Genomic DNA, 23,366 nt, shown 5'->3' with positions numbered 1-23,366 from the left:
GCATTTCATAATTACAAGTACAGCTAAAATGCTGACTGAGGTGGACATGCTTAAACACAGCAAGTGACATGAGAATAAAGAAAGTGCTTTTCACAGCACAATTTGCTAGGTACAGGGAGCAGTAATTCAAAGATCTCCCCTGGGGGTCACTGATGATGCTGCCCCTTTGATATCCACACTTAATATTATCCTCAAAATGCACTAGCATAGGAGGGGGGAAATAACAGTGTCCTGCAGAGCTGTATTTCTCTGCAGGCAGGGACAAATTGCCTACTTTAATAGGAAAGACTGTGTGTGTATGTGTGCATGAGTATGGCAGTGTGTGTGTGTGTGTGTGGCCTTGTGCTGCTATCTTTATGAGGACCAATTTCAGTTTTTTTCATAGTGAGGACATTTTTGCAATGAGGGACCTTTTTGGCAGGTCTTCACTCCTTCAAAGGACTGCTTGAAGGTTAAGACTTAGTTTTAAGTTTAAAGGGTTAGGTTTGGTTAAAGTCAGAATTAGGTTTAGGGTCGCAGTTGGAGTGAGGCATTTAGTTGTACTGAATACAGTTGCAGGACAGGGAATGCGTGAATGAGGGTCGGCGAAAGTCCTCAAGAGTATAGAAAAACAAGGGTGCGTGTAAGTCTTGCGCAAAAAAGAATGAAAATGAGGAAATAATAGTAAATGTGTTGTTACTCGTGTTTTCTATGTACTGAATGAAAAAAATATCATAAGAAATCATTAATCATCATTAAAGAATAATTGATGAAGGTTAGATAAGTTAGTTTTATGTTTTTGTTTCTTTCCCACACTGACAAAATTCCTCTCTTAGTGCCTCCTCTTCCTTACTGCAAGTATTACTTCTTTTCCTATTATCATTTTTACCTACACATCTACCACATAATATGTACCATATTTCTGAAGGGGAGTGTGAACATCCTTTACAGGTGAATAAGGCCCTGGCCCCACCTCTGTAGATGCACCCAACCTAAAAAAGTAATGAGTGCCACTGGACAAACCCTGGACCTCCACGCTGGTAATGCTCCCTGAAAAAACAGGCAGAGAAATATTGTCAAGATACATCTTCAGTCAAACAGATTTTATTGTACCAAGCATTCAGGTCATTTCATGGCAGTCAGCACCCACCATCCTGAGAGAGATTTGTCCACAGATGCTCAGGCTGGCTGAGGTTGCCACTGTATAATATCATGTAGCTGGTGATGATACCATTAGGCTCCAGTGGAGGGCGCCAGCTCACCAGCACAGATGAAGAGTCCAGAGCACTCAGCTGCAGCTCCTCTGGAGGTGTGGAGGGCCCTGAAGGAGAAAGCAGGACTAGGTCAGTAATTAGAACCTAGAAATGAGACCTCGCAGCTGGGGCCTGTATATTGCCTTTGTGGGGGATTTGACATGTTGTGCAACAACCATCTGCGTCCTCATGTCCCCACCACCTGGGTACAGGAGAGAGGGGGCAAGGAGGGCAATGGGGGAATGGGCTGGGGCTCAGGTGATGATACATGGTAGGGGAGAGTGTGACGAGGTGACTGGATGTAATAATGTCATTAAAAGCGCCCCACTCTACACTCGCCACCCTTACTTGGCTGGCAGATAGAGCTGCTGGCCAGCACAAGAGACAATGCTACACCTGGGTGTTTTATTACGGCCAGTCATCGGTCATCAATGCCAACTTCTAATTCCCATGTTCACTGGCCACTGACCAGCGGACACACTGATTTGCACAAGCGATTACACAAAGCTGGCCAGACTAAACTAGGTGCCTGCTTAGAGCTCCCGTGGCCACCAGAGGGACCCCAAGGGTGCTTGAAATGTCCCACAAGAGAGCTTGAGACAGGCGGCCCTATGTGCTCACTACGCAAGTTATGAAGGGCACCGCAAATTACACAAGGGCCCTGTCTCCCCCTCATTTCAAAGTGGGTGTCAGTATCTATAACTTCAATGAGAGGATGAGGCAGAACCCTGGTCACAAAAGAGAAAAAAAAACACCATGAGAGTTAATTGCAGGAACAGCAATCAGGCAAACATGTTCTCTCCTCCCAGAATTTGGATGTCAGCAAATAACAGTAATGTTAAGTTCATGTGCATCTCTCTCTTGTCTGTCTAACCTAGCCGAGCAGTTTATCCCTTGGTCTGTCTTTGTCTTGCTTGCAGCCACTTCCAGGCCTGAGTTCTGTGATTATGAGAGTGAAATACAACTATTTATTATGTTTGATAAACGCCAACAGGCAACAGTGTTTATAAACTGCAGCTTGGAAAAGACAGTCATGCACAAAATGAATTCTGTGCTTTCCCACAGCAACCTCTGTGGGGACCAGTCCAGACAATATATGGGTGTGATGGCACTCGTCCTCATAGGCTCAAATAATTTTAAAACAGGACAATAATATTCTAGTCTCTCAGTCAAGGTTCTGTTACAACTCCACTCTAAGATGGAAACAAAGGGATTGACACTTAATATTGATTAAATATTGAATTTAACCACAAGTATTCATCCAAGCCAAGGTATGAAGTTGGTTTACACGGGCTCACAGGTCAGGTAAGAGGGCCCTTCAGCAGAATTTTGCGAGGGGCCACAGGGAGGTCAAGACTAGCTCTGTGAACACACATGCACTTGCATGCACAGGCACTAAAGCTCACCCTCACACACGTATATCCCAGCATTTTAAGACTTCAAAAAGGAAAAATTGAACATGATTGCCTTGGTAGCTTGAGACCAATATTATAATAATCACTTAAATCATATATAATAAATCTATACATAAATCTATAATTTAAAAGTCCTTTCAGAGGCAATTCAAAGGGAATTTGAAGTGACTGATGAATACCCTTAAAATTTAAGCTCATACTTTTTTTTGATTCAAACAGAAAATGTTCACTCTACCTGATTTTATTCCCACACATATATACACACGTGCAGATGGTGGCTGGTAACACTTTCCTTTTTTTTGTGTAGTTCCCTTTGAGCAGGTTAAGTGATTTGTTCAAGGGCACTGCAGAGGTTTTGAGGGAAAGGAGTGTTTTCATTCATATGTATCACATGAGTGAAAAAAGATTTTAAGCACGCTCGTGAGTGAATTCTCTAACCAAGTATTCTCTGAATGCAAAAAGTGTGTGTCAGAATGCTCCCAACTACTGTAAGTACACTGCGGATTACTCATCATGTTTTAAAGCCTGGAAGGAGATCGTAAGGCTTTTTGAATGCTAGCTCATTAAAAAGGTAAAGACATTAAAACAGGAAAGACAGTTAAGTGACTAAATTGACAGGAGCACAGCGCAGACTCACGGTCAGACAAAGTGGACTCCTCCACTGTGGTGCTGAAGGGTCCCCCAACATCCACTCCATTAGACTGTACTGCCAGCTCATAACGGGTGAAGGGCTTCAGCGCCCCGAGCAGTATCTCCCGAGCAGAGCTGAAACACACAAACAGGGGAGAGTCTTGAGTGTGTGTCGTATATTTTATAGTCTACATCAACAGAAAAATGATTCATTTAATTTAGTCTTGTTGTAATCGTGTGGACCACTCTAGTCTACAATATCTATTAACTTTATAGTTTATACTTAACTCTTATCACCTGTTTGCTGCTTGGCAATTGTTAACTACATTATGCTTGTGAGTTTTTGAACACTTTTTCAGCCCAGAAACTCCATACCCTTGCCTAAGACAATTCATACAGGTGTATAAGGCAATATCAATGCAGAACCTATGTTATGTGCTGGTTGCTGGTGCCTCTTAGACACCTTATACTGACACTTCACTCTGACTGCCACAAAAATGATGGTTAATAAGGGTCTACTCAATGCTATTCAAAATATAATAAGAGTTTTCACGAGAAATAAATGCATTGGTTTGTTTGGTGGTGGACAGAAAACATTTTTAAAAGAAAATAAAGAGGCCAAGGTGCTGTTCAAGATGAAAAAACAGTCAACAAAAAGAAACATTCTTCTGGCTCTCTTAGGTAGAGCAAGGAGAAAAGCCTGAACTAAAACCCTTTATTTAGGGGAGCAACTCAATGACTTTAACCCCAGACAGAAATTGCCATCGCTGGGTATTCACTAGTGTGAAAAAAGCAGATGCCCATCTTAGTCAAGGAACAGCTGAAGAACATTTCTATCTGGTGACCAAGTAAAATCATGTTACTTGGTGTTTAATTAATCAGATTCAACATATTCAATTCAACAAAGATGAGTTTACACACAAGGACAGTGGCGCTGAGCTTTGTGCTGTAGACCTTACTATACTAGGTTATGCAGAAAGTAGTATTGTAGCACTGGTGTTCTGACCTGGTGTGGTAGGAGACCAGGGAGGCGTTTGTGGTTCCCGCTGGGCTGCAGCGCACCGTGTAGTTGATGATGCGTACGTTGCTGAACAGAGGTTTCTCCCAGCGCAGCCAGATGGAAGTGGAACTGTTGGCTGTGGCTTGGATGCTGCTCGGGGGCAATGGAAAGGGGTCGGGGGGTGGGGGCGGTGGTGGCGGTGCTTTAACACACACACACACATACACATTACTTGCCTTGAATCTCGGAGAGTGTAAATATCTTTTGTTATTATTTGTTACACTCATTTATTCACGTATACATGCACACGTGTGAAGAGATATCTCACTTCTGTCATGGGCTTTGTCTGTTCTTCCCTTCCACACTGCAGCTGCTCCATCTATCTGCTTGTTGAATGCCCAAACCCTCACCTCATACTGTTGGTCAGGGACTGACACATACAAACACACAGTGAGAGAAGAGGATGGAGTGAGGGGAAGAGAGGGACGAATAGAGAAAGAGAGAAAAGGAGGACAAACAAATAAGATTAAGAGATAAAATAATTATAGTCATACTTGCTGTATATATGTTCCAAGTAAACCTAGAGAGCATCTTACAAAGACAAGACTTTGAAGTACTGTCACCTGTCACTAGGCCCTAGATGTAATCTAAATGCAGTCAGTCCATTAGAGGTCTCTCTTGATGCTGCACCTGCATCGACCACGAAAGGCAACTGTGCTACAACCTAAATTCAAAAACTAGCATGCCATAGTGTCTGTTTGCTTATTCATCCTTTCATTCATTCAGTCCAGTTATTTGTGCATACACGTTCTAACTGCTGTCATTTCATACCTGCCTTTCTTGCCAGTAGAATCACATGACCTGCTCCTCCTCCCCACTCACCTGGTCCCCATTCCCTCATCAGCTTCCTGCTATATACACTGGTCTGTTTCTAGCTTCTCTCTGTGAGGTTGTCTTTGTGCCATGTGCCTTTGCTTTCTGCTGCTCTGTTCTTTACCAGCCTGTTTTGTTCCTAATTGTGTACTGGGCATTGCAATGTGTTTTTTTGGTCCTATGTACTTTGTTTGCCTGCTTGGACTTTTGTGTCCTTCTTTCTCTTTTAAGTAAAGACTGTTTGTTTTAACATCTGCCTCCTGAGCCAAGGTCTTGGGTCCCTTCTCTTAAAATGACAATGCAAGACAGCTTTTGAATGAGATTCTAAATTACTTACTATTATTCTTCATAAGAAATAACCTGTCTGTCTGTTCCTTGATTTTCAAAACTTAGTTTTCCAAAACAGATTTCTAGGAAAAGAAGTCTTAGAGTGAAATAGAACACACTTTCTGCCAAGGACAACAGTAAAGCAGCATTTCCCTTAATCAGAATTGAAGCAAAACTATCTCAGAGCTAGCAATAGTGTAAGTGTGCAAAAATAGCTGACTGAGTTTTTTCAGACAATTTTTTAAAGCAAAGTGGGCATCATTTGATTTAAAGTTTGCCAAAGGAAGCTAAATGCAATGTTAGAAAAGATGACCATGAACATGGTGCACTGTCATTGCAATCTCACACAACTGGAAAAATAAAGCAGAATACAAATTTCATTTCGAGAGGCCTCTGTTGACAACTCACCCAGCCCAGTGAGCAGATGATACCTAGCCTTCTTACGGAGCCTGATGGTGTGGGTTTGTGAGGTCCTTTGTCCATTGGCAGACTCCTCAGCCTCTACCTCTCGACAGGACAGCTTGTAACCAGAGACCAGTGTGTGATTGGGTGAGGGATGCCAGGTCACATTGAGTGTGTTCACTCTGGCTCTGACCCTCAGCTCAGTCGGGGCAAAGATCACTGAAAAATCCAACATTACAACTAAAAATGAGACTTTATCTCTGGCTCTATTTTGAACAGTCTATACGGTACTGACAGCTCACACATGTCATATTGTAGGGTATACATCAATTCATAATGGTTGTAAGCCTAGGTAACAGAAATTGTATCTTAGGCTGTTAAATGACATTACAAATGACCGTTAGCCTGCGTGTTATACTGTACGTCTAAGTGAGTCATGGCAAATGTTGATGCTTTTAATGCTCCTTTCTTTTATTAGTTGTTTCATGATGATGTGTTGATCAGGAACATCATGGAAAAGCATTCTCAGACTGAGCCTGGCCATCAAGGTGAGCCTAGTACTTTTCTACTTTTCTTTAATTTCACCCTCTTTAAAATGGCTGCAAGCCTTGTATCAACGCTTTAGGCTGCTGGTGGTGGTGTAATGGTGTGGGGGATATTTTCTTGGCACACTTTGGGCCCCTTAGTACCAACTGAGCATTGTTTAAATGCCACAGCCTACCTGTGTATTGTTGCTGACCATGTCCATCCCTTTATGACCACAGTGTACCCATCTTCTGATGGCTGCTTCCAGCAGGATAACACGACATGTCACAAAGCTCAAATCATCTCAAACCAGTTTCTTGAACATGACAATGAGTTCACTGTAGTCTAATTGCCTCCACAGTCACCAGATCTCAATCCAATAGAGAATCTTTGAGATGTAGTGGAACAGGAGATTCGCATCATGGATGTGCAGCCAACAAACTGGCAGCAACTGCGTGATGCCATTATGTCAATATGGACCAAAATCTCTGAGGAATGTTTCCAGCACCTTGTTGAATCTATGCCATGAAGAATTAAGGCAGTTCTAAAGGCAAAAGGGGGTCTAACCTGATACTAGCAAGGTGAACCTAATAAAGTGGCTGATGAGTGTATAAAGAAGCATCATAGTTACCAACTGAAACATTCAAAAACTTTAAACTTTCACAATTTGAATCATTAGGTTCCAAGATATATTTATGCACTATGAGTCAAATACAGATATTGTTTTCATGTCTATCATGAACCCAAGCTGGATCTGACCAAACACAGGATGTAGCCAGCTCTCACTTTATAATAATACATTTTATTTTATTCCATTTTATCACCAAAAATGAGAATTTCAGAAATGAACAAAGTTCTCTTGTCTTCCTTACCCATACTGTGGTCGCTGTGGTTGTAGTGGGCTAATGTTTGGTGATAAGCCCACTCAGATGGGATCCCAAATCCAACAACTGTTCCAGCTCCTATCCTCAGTCGGTAGGCCTGGTTAGGCCGCAGCTCTCTCAGTGTAAATTGAGTCTCATTACCCCCCACCTCCACTGTGAACACAGTGTCTGCTGTGGGAATACACAATATAAACACACAATATAAACACACAAACATTCACATATTCATATATATATATATATATATATATATATATATATATATATATATATATATACTATATACAATATAATAATAAATATACTATATGTATGTGCACGCACACACACACACATACACACATGTATGCATCTCCACTAATTTTTTAATGTCCTGAGTGTTATTTAGAGAAAAAGCAGATCTGTATGTTTTTTTCTTGGAAGTGATGATTCAACAGATAATATGAATTGCAAAGGAAAAAGTGAGTTCTTTACTGTTTTGTTTTTGCAGTTACTCAAATAAATTGCTGTATTTCAAGGACAAACTGGTATGAAAACAACTCCTTTCAGAGTGAGCTTGATCTCTCTGTACATTCTGGAGAGGTGGGTATTCACAATAAATGACTCTGTTCTGCACATACACTTGTTTTGTCTAAATATAATTAACCCTATCACACATATTTGCAAACCTCTGCACTCTTAAACCAGTATGAAATATTGCCAGAAACAACATAAAATCAACATGTTGTCAGTCTTGTCCAGCAGGCGTTACCAACCCTGATCCAGAGAGCTGTACTCAATGCGGTAGCGGGTAACAGCTCCTCGACTGTACTGCGAGGACAATGGATGCCACATCAGCCTGATCTCTGTGGGGGAGGTGCTGACTATAGACAGCTGAGGAGGTGCACTCGGCACTGCAGGAGGGAATGAAAAAGGAGATACTGAGCTGTCTGATGATGCACATTCAAGCCATATCCTACAGATCTGTACAGTTGTAGAACACACTATGTCTATAACTAATCTTTACTTGGTTTTCTTAAAGAGTTAGTCAAGTTTATCTTCTTCTACAATAAAACAGCTTTTAAAAACAGCTATAAGGAAATACTCTTGTGTCATGTCTGTACTGAGCAACTCCTACTTTTTAAATGGTTACAAAAAACACTTCATGACACTGATGATTTATGAGCACTTAACAATCAAGTTACCAGGTTGGCAAGCTAATGGTGTCTGCTGTGTGACTCAGTGAAGCATCCCAGGCTGGCATTATTTTACCTATGTATCAGTTTGATAACTCACCATCCTCCAGCATCTCCACAGTAACAGGCAGGGATGGGCGACTGGCACCCATGGGAGAATAAGCGACCACAAAGAATCTGTATGCAGTATGAGGGAGAAGGTCTTTGAAGTGATACTCTGTGGTGTCATTGTTCATAGCAAACTGGTACTCCACGTTATCCAAGCCTGAAAAGGATAAAAAAAAATATTCAAATACTTTATTTTTGGAAATGTGGCAATGCTTGATATATGGTTACACACACAAACACACACACACACACACACACACACACACACACACACTGAATAGAGACACACCTGCAGCGCGCTGGCAGTGCACAGAGTAGCCGATGATTTGGTCCGAGTTGTACTCAGGTTTCTCCCAGGTAAGCAGGGCTGTTGTGCTGGAGTAGGGCATAGCAGACAGGTGACGGGGAGGGCTGGGCAGACCTTCCCTCACAATGACCGTCAGCTTGGCAGTGGCACAGGCCGTGCCCAGCCCGTTGTCTGCTATGCACTGGTAGTACCCCGTATCCTCCAGTGCCAGCTGGTTGATGAGCAGCACTCCAGGACTTTGGGTCTTCACTCGTCTGAATGACTTCATGGGTTGGCCATTCTTCAGCCAGTGCAGCACGGGAGGAGGCTCCCCAGAGCTGTTGCACACAAACCTGGCTGTGTTTCCCCGGGAGAGGGACACTGATTCTGGGGACTGGAGAATCACTGGAGGGGCTATTGGAAGAAGGAAACAAGGCCTTTACGTGTGCACTATAAATTAAAGGAAGATTTAGTATTGCACTTGGATAAAGTTGAGGATCTTGTGAGACAGATTTTAAAAGGAAAGTGAAAGTGAAAACTGAATCCAACATGGTAGCATCTCTCTTTAGATCTTGGAGTGCCCCTTTAAAGAAGGACATTTTATTTTAGATTAATAGGAATGGGCGTTACCGTTGGTATTTTATTGCTGAGTAGCAATTGTAAGTGTAACAATAAAAATACAAATTTTGGCTGAAATCCTACAGTTATATATATAAGTATATAGTAGTATAGTAGTAAATACGTATATAAATATAAGGTAAAAACATTTTTTGTGTATTTTCATATGAAAATTCCTCACTTTTCTCTTCCTATAAAGCATTACATATTTTTGATGATTCATCTTTAACTCGGGAGCATGCAGATAAATTCATCCAATCAAATGTTTGGTCATGGTTCAGGGATTCAGCATCAAACTCTATAAGCTACAGGGGCAGGCGGTTATTTCTACCAGCAGCTAACCTGACCATTAACCTCTGTATTTATTGAAAATGAATGACTTGAAGATACAAGATTATGCTTAATTCTAACTTTCGTGCATAGATATGAATAAGACCTTGAATTCAGACTTCAGACAAAGCTGGTGACAGAAACTAGTCTCAATGAATCAGCTCTGTCTCATCTACCATTATCTAATGCACATTACTTGACTCATACCAGGCACATGCAATTCAGCAGCAGCAGTGACAAAGTCTCTGGTCTTGGGCTTGTTGGCCCGGCACACATAGATGCCGGCATGGTGACGCCTTGTGTCCCTAATCACCAGGTTTGTTGCGAGGACAACCACATCAGTGGAAATGGGCTTTCCATCTGATGAAAGGAGAAAGTGACAAAGAACAACAAAGGACAGTGCCAGATCATACAGATGAAAAAAACAAGATTGGCTTTGAGTGGAGATCATTTCTCTGGCTTTCTGCTGCCTGAGAAAAACAGCACAAAGGAGGGAGGCAGCACTTTGAGCAGCAGGGGATTTGACCTGTAATCACACAAGCTGACCAACAGGTGGCTCTGTGATTTTTCTGTCTGGGTTCACTGAGCTGCCTGCATTGGCACACTCCTAGGCTGTGAGTGAAATCACTCACTATTCACCATATAGACCACTATTTAGTGGATCCGCCATTTTGTGGGGTTGTGGGATTTTCTACAGACATATGATCATTCGTTACAAAGTGAATTAACTCACAACAGCACATACTAGAAAATGGTAAGAAAGATATAGTCATTATGCACAAGAATTTCTAATGCAGACAAATCAGAGGCTGTAGAAGTAATTCCAAATGTGTCATTCCCCCCAAAACCTTACAAGTGTGTGTGTCTGTATTTGTGTGTGTTCATGTGTTTATGCATCAAAGTTGTGGAGGTGTGAATGAGTCAGTGTGACAAATGATCTTATGTAAAGCATGGCTCAAAGCACAATAGAATAGCAGGGCACTGACTGAGAAGAGACAGCTATTATCACTACAACAACGGCTTTACAGCCACAGGTATGCCTGTGCTGCCTATCTGATCCTGACATATTACAGTTTCTTCTTGGTGTGTGAAAAACAGATAGTTACAGAGCAAAACACAGATATTGAAAGTGCAGCAGATGCAATTAAAAGAGAAAACCAAATATGACAAGAATAAGTAACCGCATTTGCAAGTATTACCTTTTCTGCTCCAGGACACCAGTGGTTTTGGCTGGCCCTGTGCCATACACTCCATTACAGCTGGCCCGCCAAGCACCACTGTGGCATTCTGAGGTGGTGCAACAATCACAACTCTGTTCAGGGCTTCAGTTGAGCCTGCAACAACAAAATAAGTGTATACTTCAGTGTGATAAATATTAGGTTAGTTAGTGCTTGTAACAGACTTCAATATTCAGTGGTGAAGTGACACAAAATGGCAAATCCAGCCTGGTTATCATGCTACAGTATTGTCCCATGTTTCAAAAAATTACTGCTGAAGTTTCTGACCATTCCTCGTTTAACACTACAGCAAGAGCAGCAGTGAAAGAAGTGCTTGTATCCATTTTGCATATCAATACCACGGTGTAAAATACTCAAAAATACACAAAAGTATTAGCATCAAAATTAAACTCCTTACGCAGAATGGCACATTTCAGAATAAAATATAAATTATAAATTAGGATTAGTAATGTATTATAAGCATCACATTAATTTGCAGCTGGTAATTAAATACTACTAATTTTTACACTGCTTGGTAGTTTAATCTATGATAATGCATAAAAATGTATTTGTTGTATATTTACAAGTATCTTAAAATTGTATTTAAGTGCATTTGACATTTGACTCTAACCCCTCTAACGTCAGACCGATGTTAAATTTTAGTTGAAAATGAAAAACGGGTTGATGTAAACACCCAACATTCACTAACTGACACTGTGATGTTTAGCTGATGTTTATTAGAGGTTGGGTTTTGCTCACGACTAGAATGTTGATATTTTTTCTGTCAAGATTACCTTGACATGAGACATTTGGAAGATGTTGGTCAGCTGTCGTCAGTATTCCACGTCAAATTAACTCTGGCATTAGACGTTGTCCTGACATTGAATTTTGGTCACCTGACGTCACACCCTACATTCAACCAAATACCAACATCTAATGATGTCAGTGGCCAGCCTCGTGACTGCAGGGTGAGTGAGGTCGTGCTAAAATGCTTCTAGACACTCTACTAAGGTGTAACCAAAGCCCAACTAATCATTGCTGATGAATTATTAGGTTAAAGAGGATGACATAAATAAAGGAAGGTGGTCACATTATTGGTCCACAGTTTTCCTCATTGAGGTGTGGTGAGGGATATCTCTCATTTCAGGGTAAAATATTAAATATTATTGTACAGTTGGCAAACAAATTCACTTTCTGCCTTTTACTTACTCCTGTATGCACATTTTAAGTTGAAGTTCTGTAGCCCAATACAAGACATATTCATGCCCGGTGAGTGGTGGCATACACATCTTGTGCGGGCTGCTAACTGCCAACACAGAGTAGTCGAGTTACGCACTTCCTGTTTTCTACAAATGAAAATGAACAAACACAGTACGCTCACTGTGTGCCTTCTTTTAAGCTGATAAAATGACTGAAAAGAAGGAGAAATGCTGATTTTGGACACATGTACTACTGACCCTCTGTCCTACAAAACATATTGGAGGTGAGAACGAAAAACTGACAATCTTAGCATTAGCATATGCTAGTATGGTCTGCACAACTGAGTGGCAATTTGTATTTCAAGTAGAGATCTCAGTCGTAATAACGTTCATGCTGTAATGTAAAATCTGTGTACTATATGAGAAGATAGGCCAGGATTTAGAGAGCTGACTTCTGAGGAATTTTTAGTGACTCAGATATAGATTCATTTCTAACACAGCATGTCGCCTCATCATGAAAACTGTCTCTGTAGTTGGCTAATTGGTATCTGGTAGAGGCTTCATCAACTCTTTTTAGATGGTGGACGTGGATACGACCTGAATCTAATAGGAAACCTTGATTAGAGAGGTCGTGATGTGTGAGGATTTGCTAGGAATGGATAGAAGCCCTTAAGGTGCAAATGAATATTTACAGGTAGCACTCCCCATCTGAAAGGATCCCTCACTAACACACTGCAAATATACTGTGAAAACCCACAAATGATCCTTGAACCGAAGAGCCGATTGAGGGGCAATGGTGAGAAAGAGAGAAAGTGATTTTTCTAAGTGATGACAGACACCTACTAGCGCAAAGAGGTGCTCTGGGACACTGGAACAAGAGGGAGAAAAAGAGACATACAGACATAACAGAACAAATGTATCTGTAAGAGAAAAGGTAAACTATTAAGTCAGTTGATAGAATGACCTCATATTATGGAGATGAGGCACATCTACTTAGTGACTAAAGATGTCAGTCAAAGCATGTTGTTTATGGGTTGAAGGGACCACACACTCATTTCTTGAGTGTGTATCAGTCCCCAAGGAACTGCTGATGTGAGAGGTCCCTTCTTGCAATGCTCAGCCCAGGCAGTCTCAGTAGCACATAATGCTAATGATTACCACAAAGAGCCCTGGCATTCTGTAAACACATTATAAATTAAACATTCAGATTACATACTGCAACCGTTGCTTTTGCATAGCACTTTAAGTGTGTCAGTCTGCCTTTGCAAGGACTGCAATGCAGGGTGCACCTTTGTAGGGGTCTTGTGTGTGAATATGATGGGTGTGGTGGTAAAGAGGTAGTAAAAGAAAAAAAAGTAAGAAACTAGAAACTGGAGGTTTAAGGCAGCTGAACATTTCATAATTTCTATATCCTCTCAAGTTAAGTATTTGAACCTGATGTCAGCATCAAGCTGTCAGAGCTTGGCTATGAGACTTGAGGTATTCTATTCATAGAACTCTGAAGTGCAAGCAAGTGAAGCGATGGCATTAGATCTGACATCTGTTTCATGTAATGGCTCACAATGGAGCCTTAAGTAGTTTCCTTGGAGAGTTCCGCAACAGCAGCATGACTGCCGAGAGAAAATAACATGTATAAATATATACATTAGGGGTGAACAATTAATGGAAATATTATAAGTGCAATATTCAAATTGCAGGTGCTGCAATTTTTTTGATAAAGGTAAAATGTGTCACAACATACAATAAATGAATCATTGTGGAGCTACAGAGATGCCTTGACCTGCAAATCATATTCAAATCATAGTCTCCAGACGTAAATAAATCATGACTTATATCGCAATGTCAATATGATTTGTTTCATATATATATATATATATACATAAATTTCCTAAAATGCTCATTGTCTATTCAAAAAGTAGTGCACCTGTTGTGCAAAAAAGAGAGGATGCTTTTCCCTCTATTGTATATTTCATATTCAAATGTCGACTGAAGCATGAAAACAGAAGCATCATTAAACTGAGATTTGAACTGATGTGAAATTTAAACTTTATGGCGACAACAGGAAAATTAAAATGAAAACTTGAGAACTTGAAAGGTGGCTGTAACAACTGTGTGGAAAGTTTAAACATAAATGTGCTGCATCTGACCCACGTTGGTCTCATATGTCTCTCCTCTCTCTCTTCTTCCCCTTTTTCTTTTTGTCTTTCTTTTGAAGGACACAAAAGCGGTGACTCAAAAAGGACACAATGGTTTGTTTCCACAGAGTAGCCAATTAAAGGTGACTGATCTCTAACTAGATAGTGACAGAGGCAGATAATGTGGTCTGGCTTTAATGTGGGCAGCCTAATGGTGAAATCTCCCACAATACTAGCAATTGATTCACTGCATCATGTCAACACCAATACAAGTCCTTGTAGGTTACTAGGTTTTGATCAAAGGTGTATGCTGATGTCAAAATAGTCAAATGCTCTACAGTATGCTGATCAGACAGCGTTACTTATTTCATTTTTGTTAGTATGCAGTTTCATTGATTCGAGCACAATTACATCAAAATGTAACATTTATCCTTTGGTTATTGCCATGTAATTCTAAACTGATCTGCATGACATTTGATCATTTGATTTCCTCTCGTCTGTGCACTCATTTTCATCATCGTTAATTGAGGCATATCACAGAAAGCAAAGGCTATCTAGATCACAGATGCCGTTTAAAGTACTTTTATGAAAATAATTAGCAGACAGTGAAGGGAATGTTAAATAAATACTTACTTATTACTTAAATAAAGTTGAATTGAATTGGAAAATTTGGATTTGTTATGCTCATATTTATTCACAGAGCTGAATTACTGAAAAATGTGCAGTTCTTTCAGACAACAAGGTTTTATTGGTGGTTCACAAGCTGATGAAAGTGCAATGCCAGACATTTATGTAAGACAAAATTAAAAGTGTAAGCCCAATGTCAGCAGCCATACAGAGGTTGAGAGCAGCCAATCAACACTGAGAGTTTATTAATCCTGCATGTATTGCAGCAAATGAAACTTGAAGGACGTGGTAAATGCACTTTCATTTAAAACACAGTATAAGCTTAAGTACCTTACATAATAAAGATGCTTTCAGAGAGAGAGGAGAGGAAAATGAAATATATAATAATACACAAATAACACTCCATAATGGCAATGGTCGCTGAAGTAGTCAGAGTTGATAAAAGAAAATCAGTTTTAGTTACACAACTGAATACTGCTTCGATTTATTTTCATTAACCAGTTAAGTGTCCCCCAGATAACCTGAGTGTCAGACAGCACCGTGGCTCTAAACATTCGATCCTTTTCAGTGAGTTGAGTTGAAAAATGCTTAATTGTTAGCTGAACGTCTTCTTATATCCAAACAAGGTTTAACACTTAAATGTTCAAATATTTGACACATTCCCAGGTCCCTAATCCTCATCACGATACACAGCAATGCTTGAGTAATTCTATGTAGTTATATCAATGCATTATTTTGATCATATTACCCCTACTCTCTTCTCTTCTTTCTGGTTATATTGTAAGTGGATGAAGAGAGAGACTGGGCTATATGCTGTACTATCACTGCAGCAACTGTACGTGTGCAGCATCAGCTATTTGTATAGTACAGTGACTATAGTCCTGGAATAATCGAAGCACACATCATTTCTAAATGTACTCTCAACTAGGACATATTCACTGTATTCTGTTGTATTCCATTATATATATTTAATTATTATGGAGACCTGTTATTATTATAAAAGTAAAAAGTCATAGTGAAAAGTATTTACCAGCAACAATACCGTTTGATTTAGTTTAGATGAATCACGGTAGTTTCAAACACACAACACACACAACAAACACAAGGTGAGATTGTGGCACTTTTAGAGACTGGCCTGGCAGCTCCCAGTGGGGCCTGGCTGCCTTTTCAAACACTATAAAGCACTGCAACAGACCTCACCTGAGGTGACAGTGAGTCTGGCTTCATGACTGATGTCCTTCCTGGCAGAGTTGGACGCAACACAGCGGTAGGCACCCTCGTCCTCCTTGGTCACCTCTAGAATCTGGAGCAGCCCGTTAGGAAGGGAAATGAACCTGTTGCACAGGGCGCAACAGGTGAGAGGTGGCAGAGAGAGAAAGAGAGAGAGAGAGAGGTAGAGAGAAAAAACAACTCAATAAATAGCTTAATGTCCTGTAGCATGAAATTTGGCGATGATCCTGCTGGGTCCTCACAGGACTCTTTAATCAACAGCAAGACTTTTGTGTACAATCACTAATATAATAATTACATTTACTATTTATACAACTCAAAATGTAACTGAAATACATTGATGTTTGTGTTGTATCTCCTGTATCTATTCCTCCTCTGGATATTTACCCTCTCTTACAGAGATCATTTGCCAGACATATTGCCACCCTACACCCTACTCGTACCACCTGTATCATAGCCAAATAATCCCACCAAAATGTGACCAGTGGCTGCTTGTTCAGGAGGGAGGAACGGAAATGTAATGGAGGATAAAGAGAGGCAGTGGATGAGAGAAACAAAAGAATAAGAAAAGAAAAAAGATAGTGAAAGGTAGACTGAAATAAAATTGTGACAGAAAAGAAACTGAAATAGAGATGGAACAGGGATAATAACAAGGAGACAGAGCAAGAGAAGGAGAGAGGACAGAGAGGAAAAGGCACATTAGAGCAAGAGAGAACAGAGAGAGAGAAAAAAGCCAGTGATGTATCAGCCGTCCTTTGGCTCATCTTTGTGAAAGGCCATTAACGGCGCCTGAGGTGGGAGAGCCACATCCCACCAATAAGACCTTATAAGCAGCACGCTGTTTGCGGGTCATGCAGGGCTACAACAGCCATTAGCACTTAGTCCTGTGCAATAAGGCTGGAAACAAATTCCAAGGCGACGGGGCCAGTGAAGCAACAGTGAAATGTCAATATTGTTAAGTGGCCCAGTAAATGAGAATATTTGTGAGAGAGAACTGACAGAGAGAGAAACCAGGCCAGCATGTGGCAAAAGGCGTAGCCTTAGAAATTGTTTTTTTTATCTGTAAAAGCACAGAAGGCCTGTATTGATTAGCTTGTTTTAAACTCAAGGCGATTCCTCAGTGCTCTTCTTAGAGCTGTTAAAATCTTGAATATTTACTTTGAAAACAGTTCTATGCTTAGATTTATCTACTCCACTTCAGATCTAGATGATAAACATGAGTGCATGTTCTGTTAGTTGTTATTGTTATTATTGTTATTAATAAGTCTTGCATTGTATTGTCAAGATAAAATGAATGCGTTTAACTATCTCTGCCCTCTGACCCCTTACCTGAAGCATGTAATTGCGTACAGTATGTGCTCCAGAGGAATATACAAAGAAATAATGCGGTAATGATGAGACTGCAATTAAACAGCATTGAAACGATTTTGCATCTATGTGAATGTTTCATACCTTCATTGAATGTAGAGGTGACATTTAAATGTCAAACTAGACAATGCAATGGTTTTCCGATATTGCAGGTTCATCTTGTAGCTGCCGTGCTCTCAAATTCACAACCGGGTATAGATGTGAGTGTGCATTTGTGTGTGTGTGTGTGTGTGTGTGTGTGTGTGTGTGTGTCAAAAAGTATCTCTCACCCTCTGCACCACTGTTTATATAACTGAGATTTAATGTTTTATTGTAGACAAGGTGGATAGCCACGCCCAGCTTGACTTGTACAGTAGGACTGATCACATTCACTGAGCTTACATAAAATTCACACTTGTGTAGTGTCCTATGTTCCATATGCCATGTGACTTCCTGGGTTTTGTATGTTGTAGTGTCTTAATTTCCATATGTTATGTGACTTCCTGGATCTGGTACATTTAATTAGGGGCCCTAGGTCAAAACGACATGGGAGATGAGTGTTTCTTTCTCTTAGGCAATGAGGTCCATTTAGATATGGACCATATATCTTGTCTCAGCTTCATGACAAGAACCAACCTATATAATCGGGTAGTTAGAACTGTTATGCAGAGGAGATTCATATTGGCTTCGACTCCTCTCTCAGGCAACCCAGGGTGCTTGATTTGATGCTGGACTTCTTTGTAATAAACCTCTTTATATACAAGCAAGACGGTGTCAGTGGAGTTTCCTTCATCACCTTCACATCATCGCTATTTAAGAAACAACACTTGTACACATGACTGTGTTTCTCACAGAAAATCCTGTTTTTCTCTAAACTATGGTTTACGTTACTTTTATAGGAAGGAAAGAGAAATTTTGAGATGTGATGTAATGAGCAGTATGAGGACATTTATGAGGAAACACATAATGAGGAAAGTATCAGGTAAAATTACTACTACTACAACAATTTAAAAAAAGCACTCAAAATAATTATTTTGAAATCCTTCAGACAAACCTGAATTATCACATTGCCTCTTCATCAACAATATTGTAAGATAATAAAAAGACAGAGGACAACAACAGATAAAGAAGGCTCACCTTGTCTCCTCAGGGACAGCCACTTTGTTCTTTTCCCAGGCAATAACAGGTGTGGGTACTCCCTCAATCTGGCACTCGAAGCGGGCAGCTCCCCCAGCTGGCACTGTCTGGGGTGATGGCTCCTGATGGAACTTGGACAGACCTGGAAGTTACAAAATGATAGAGATCAGGGAGGGTAGAACTTTATCGAGGCAGAACTGGCATGATTGGACAGACACAAAAAAATGGCCAATCTCTAAACTAATGCTTATGTAACTGACTTTTTTTAATCATTTGAAATGTGGTATGATGAATAGTGTTTGATGCAGGTCACACATGATGTGACAGACTGCAATTATATTGTAACCGTGGTCCACAATTGGTCCACAGCTTCCTTTCCATCAGTGTCAACATGGATGGCATTTGAGCACATACCAAATACACTAAATTACATGGACTGCAAAGCCAGTGTGGTCGAGGTAGAAGGGGGTCCATACACTGATTGTTGGCTGAAGCCTTAACATAAAAAAAACTGACCCCATTCACAACTTTTATTTAGATAACCCAATTATTGTGAGTTTCTTTATTTCACTTGGTTGAATTTAAAAATAGCTCAAGTAAGTTCAGAATCTGTGCATTACACTACTATAATCTCTATTTTACAGACTTCTGATTATTGTATTCAAACCATTTAAGGGCTTTTAAATGTACCCTTTAAAATTTTGTAATTTAATTAAAGACCATTTAAATACCCTTGAATATTATGATTAGGAGAAATTTGAGGATTTAATCAGGCTGGCTAGATTATTTCTCTCTCCAGGTTGGGTCTTGGCAGAGCTCCAATTTTCTCACACACAGGCAGGAAAAGCGTCCAACTGTAGGTAATGCTGAGCACCAGGGAGCAGCAGTGAGCACTGTCTGAGGGCCTCTAACCTCTGACCCCAAACAGGCTGTTGGAGAAGAGAACAAAACTGGTTGGCTGTCCCAGCCACTTCGCCTGCAGCTCTGACTAAGGAGTAGAGAGCGGGGGGTGGATCAAAGCAGAGAGCTGAGGAAGAAGACAGAACAAGGCAACCAAAGGCAGGAAGAAAGCAGGAAGGTATAACTGGGCTAAAAAAAAACAGTATATACTGTGTGTAGTAATGGAAGAAAACCAGCATTAGCCAGACTGTAAAATGTATGAGATAAGGTGTCTGAATAAGCTTAATGATTCTGAACACAAAAATAATTAGTAATCAGTCATTCTTCCTGGTTTCTGTTTCCCTGTTCTGTTCTCCATGTGGAGCCAATCGAAGAACCGATACAGACCAGATTTGCGTAGTGTGAAAACATAGATTATCCAGCTGTGCCTCCCAGGAAAAACAAAGCTGATTCACACATTTGCTGATTCACAGAGCTGCTGGAGGCAGAGGTACTGTTTTCTTACATAAGCGATTAGATGTGAACAAATTACTAAGGTATCTTTTTACATTAGTTTATTTAGATCTTACTTAGGGGTAAAGTGTAATTTGCTTACTAATTTCAATTACCGTGCTGATATTTCACGTCAGTATGACGCCGCTCACCACACTTGATAGTATTTTGTATCAGTAAGATTTTCGGTTTCTTCTGCTCATATTCTGTTCAAGCTTGAGAATCGAATCACTGGACAAATTTTGACCTGATTATGGCACCAGTTGAAAAGTTAAGGAATCAATAAATTTATTGAACTACATGCTGCAGGGAACATAAATGTCTGTACGAAATTACATTGCAATCCATCATCAATATATCTAATAGTTGTCAAGGCATTAAGATCAATACCACAAATGTCAACCTACTTGTGTAGCTACAGGAGAAGTCATTAGGAAAGATTATGTGGGAACCATGAGGGCCAGTTTAGTAGATATTGAGTTATTTCACTGGATGAGCGAAAACCTGCTGGTGGCACTGGATGAAAAGTCAGGGAATCATCACAGTCACTAGCATTCATCCTCGGAGCACCATGGTTTTAGCAATATTTTTGATTTTAGTCAGTTTTATTTGAGCAATTTGTGTGGTGTTGTTAAAGGTGAATTTCTTGGCAACCCACTCAATAGTTGTTATTTTCAGTTAGGAAAAAAAAAAGGGTTGACTGACTGGATTGAATGATAGATGGACAATAACCTCCATAGAGCCATCACTAATATGGCTAAAAAGCTGCATAAGAGTGGAAACACAGTGACATGTCATCTGACCTTAAGCAAACAAAACTATGGAAGGGAGGCCTGAGAGCAGAGACCGACACTGTCTCTCCAACTTGTAGACAGGAGCAACCATTTTCAGGTTAGGATGTTCTCATACTTGCAGCCAATCAAATGACTACCTCAAGTTTTCCAAAGATCTTTTGGACAAAATTTCCTCGAAACCACTGGGAGTTTGAGGACACACTGCTCCCAAGCCCTATCATACCAGCTGTTAGTCATGGCAACAAACTGGCCTTCTGTGTTTTCCTACTGCACTGAAGGAACAAAGTTTCTCACTGAGTACACAGAGGCTGACACACATGCTTGGCCATAGCAGCAGAAAGCCTTTGATTCATTTCAGAAAAACTTGCAATGATTGTTGCGTAGACTGTTGCAGGAGTAGTTGATGATTAACCCCTGCCACTTCCAGCCATTACACACTGTGATGTCCTCATGTAAACACACCACCTGTAACACTGCCAGAGAGCAGCTGACAGGGTGCCAGACCCACTGAGTGTGTGAGTGTGTAAATTTGAGTGCATGTGTGCAGAGCTACTTGTACCTCAGTGTTTACTCTAGTGTGTGTCTCCATGCCTGTACATAGACTGTGACTGCATTACCAGATCACTGTGTGCATGTATGTGCACGTGTGTGTTCAGGGGATGGGGGGTTGGGGGGGTTCTGTACGTGAGTGGTGAACAACAGCTGATCAGCGACGCAGATGTTAATGCAAAAGGGGGCAAGGGTTGTTCAGAGGAGACACTTTGCCTATGCTGTGATGGAACAATGGCATCTAGCTGTGCTTCCACCTCCGCTCTGTCAAAGCATAATCATATTAGTCTTTTCCCAGGACTCCGTGAGTGTCCCCAGGCCTGCGATGAAATTCCATGGCAGATCCATCCAGCACCATGCAGAGCACACACTCAGATTTTTCAAAGCTGACACCGTCCTGCCTGGACTTGTGCTGACATCCGGGGCAATTTTTCCGAGGAGCACTCCCAGGGAAGGTGACACATCAAGCCACAGGGTCAAAAAATATGTCCAACTGTTTCCTAGCAACAAGATCTTTCTATGTTTTAAAGGAACATTTTCAGGCAGCTCCTTGGGCCCATCCCTGTGAAAAGTGTGTAACCCTTCCATGTGCTACAGAAAGAGTCCCCATCTTGCCTTTCTTTGCTCTCTCTCTCATTTTTTCTTTTTTCGTCGCTTCTCTTCCCTCTTTCTCTCCTGCCCTTGACTTTACCCCAATTTTTTCTCTGTCTTTGTCTGTCCCTCTATCTATGCCCCACTCTTTGGCCCCAGAGCTATCAGATTGCAACGTTTTTCCCCTCCCCTTGTACAAGCAGATAATTCTACCCATGACCTCGTTGCTACCCAGCTTTCAGGCAGAGTAACAGTGTGGAAACCCATCAAGAATGCCCCCGGCCTCAACAGATATTTGTAACAGCCACTGGAAAATATGCACAATATGAATTTTTTATTTCCTGTTTATATTATGCTACCACTTTTAACTTAATAGAGGGACTAGAGGTGCTCAGTTCTGTCATTTTTGACATGCATGCAGGAATTCCCTGTCAAATAGCAACATCTGTGGCATACCAGCAATACATTGCAACACATTTTTTCTCCTAAAACTCTAATGTGAGAGGCATAAAGACACAGAAATGCTCCGATGAAAGCAACAAATTAATTTAAAAAAAATAGTGCGCTCAAAAATAGTACAAAAATGAATCTCTGTTTCTGTTTTACTTTGGTCATGGTAATATGAAAACACACAAAACCATGATGAAGACTAAAAACTAGAGCAGCTTGGTTGCCTGGAGGAGAGAGGCACCCTTTTCAGTTATGGCATCAGCTTGTTGATTGAAATGCATTGAGAAAGCTGGCAGGAATTAAAACATACTGACATTCACCCCAGCAGTCTCATAATCAGAAAGGTTAATTGGTCTAATTAACACTAAAAGCTGCTTTTTTTTTCCCTAGCGTCATCATTTACCCATGTATTTATTTGGGAAACGTGATGTGCTCACTGAATGCCACAAGGCTGAGTTAGAGCCTGAAAGACTGTAAACCTATTTAAATTTTTTTGTCTGCATTTAAAGTAAGGAGATCTTTCGCTGTCTTTTCTCAAGCGCCGACATGTCCACATGTTTTTAGACAAGGTCACATGCATCATATACAGCGAGACGCAAACTGGAGCAGGTGGCTTTCATAATGTGTTTTCACAGATGTGATCTGTGCTATGTTCTCTTCTCAGTCTCATTTCTGGTCGTGAGGACACAGTAGGAAACGAGAATGCCCGCTCAATGTCAATGTTGAGGCAGTTCGGCTTCGATCTCCGGGGCGCTGGTCCCATCTATCTCATAGCCTCTCACTGCTGATTTAATTCAAAACCCGCACACACATACATGCACATACACACGCGCGCAAACTGAAGGTCATTCTTAATGGTCTCTGAAGCCTTTCCTTTCACCATCACCCCAAAC

The 23,366-nt window shown here is 40.8% G+C and overlaps 1 protein-coding gene and 1 long non-coding RNA gene across 3 annotated transcripts in view; one reads left to right on the top strand and one right to left on the bottom strand.

Annotated features, from left to right (window-relative positions):
• Nucleotides 1–23,366, bottom strand: part of igdcc4 (immunoglobulin superfamily, DCC subclass, member 4) — a 45,265-nt gene that overhangs the window by 4,041 nt on the left and 17,858 nt on the right. Inside the window, exons 3-16 of one of the 2 annotated variants that reach the window (XM_071488857.1) lie at nucleotides 18,698–18,839; nucleotides 16,184–16,317; nucleotides 11,005–11,139; nucleotides 10,013–10,165; nucleotides 8,861–9,271; nucleotides 8,564–8,728; nucleotides 8,044–8,181; nucleotides 7,277–7,456; nucleotides 5,886–6,098; nucleotides 4,606–4,707; nucleotides 4,284–4,479; nucleotides 3,285–3,412; nucleotides 1,130–1,300; nucleotides 895–1,029 (exon numbers count right to left, since the gene is read on the bottom strand). In XM_071488857.1, coding sequence (XP_071344958.1) covers nucleotides 895–1,029; nucleotides 1,130–1,300; nucleotides 3,285–3,412; nucleotides 4,284–4,479; nucleotides 4,606–4,707; nucleotides 5,886–6,098; nucleotides 7,277–7,456; nucleotides 8,044–8,181; nucleotides 8,564–8,728; nucleotides 8,861–9,271; nucleotides 10,013–10,165; nucleotides 11,005–11,139; nucleotides 16,184–16,317; nucleotides 18,698–18,839 — 2,403 coding nt within the window. Of the gene's footprint in view, nucleotides 1–894; nucleotides 1,030–1,129; nucleotides 1,301–3,284; nucleotides 3,413–4,283; nucleotides 4,480–4,605; nucleotides 4,708–5,885; nucleotides 6,099–7,276; nucleotides 7,460–8,043; nucleotides 8,182–8,563; nucleotides 8,729–8,860; nucleotides 9,272–10,012; nucleotides 10,166–11,004; nucleotides 11,140–16,183; nucleotides 16,318–18,697; nucleotides 18,840–23,366 lie in introns of both variants that reach the window. The other variant, XM_071488855.1, reaches the window with a different exon arrangement.
• Nucleotides 6,126–8,148, top strand: LOC139627765 (uncharacterized). Its single transcript, XR_011692623.1, has 3 exons — nucleotides 6,126–6,427; nucleotides 7,779–7,870; nucleotides 8,020–8,148. It is a non-coding gene; the product is annotated as an uncharacterized lncRNA (long non-coding RNA).

This window comes from Trachinotus anak, unplaced genomic scaffold (assembly GCF_046630095.1).
Source record: "Trachinotus anak isolate AG129_WGS33_773 ecotype Australia unplaced genomic scaffold, CSIRO_AGI_Tana_v1 ptg000011l, whole genome shotgun sequence".
Classification (NCBI taxonomy): Eukaryota; Metazoa; Chordata; class Actinopteri; order Carangiformes; family Carangidae; genus Trachinotus; species Trachinotus anak.
This window is presented reverse-complemented; position numbering and strand designations above follow the sequence as displayed.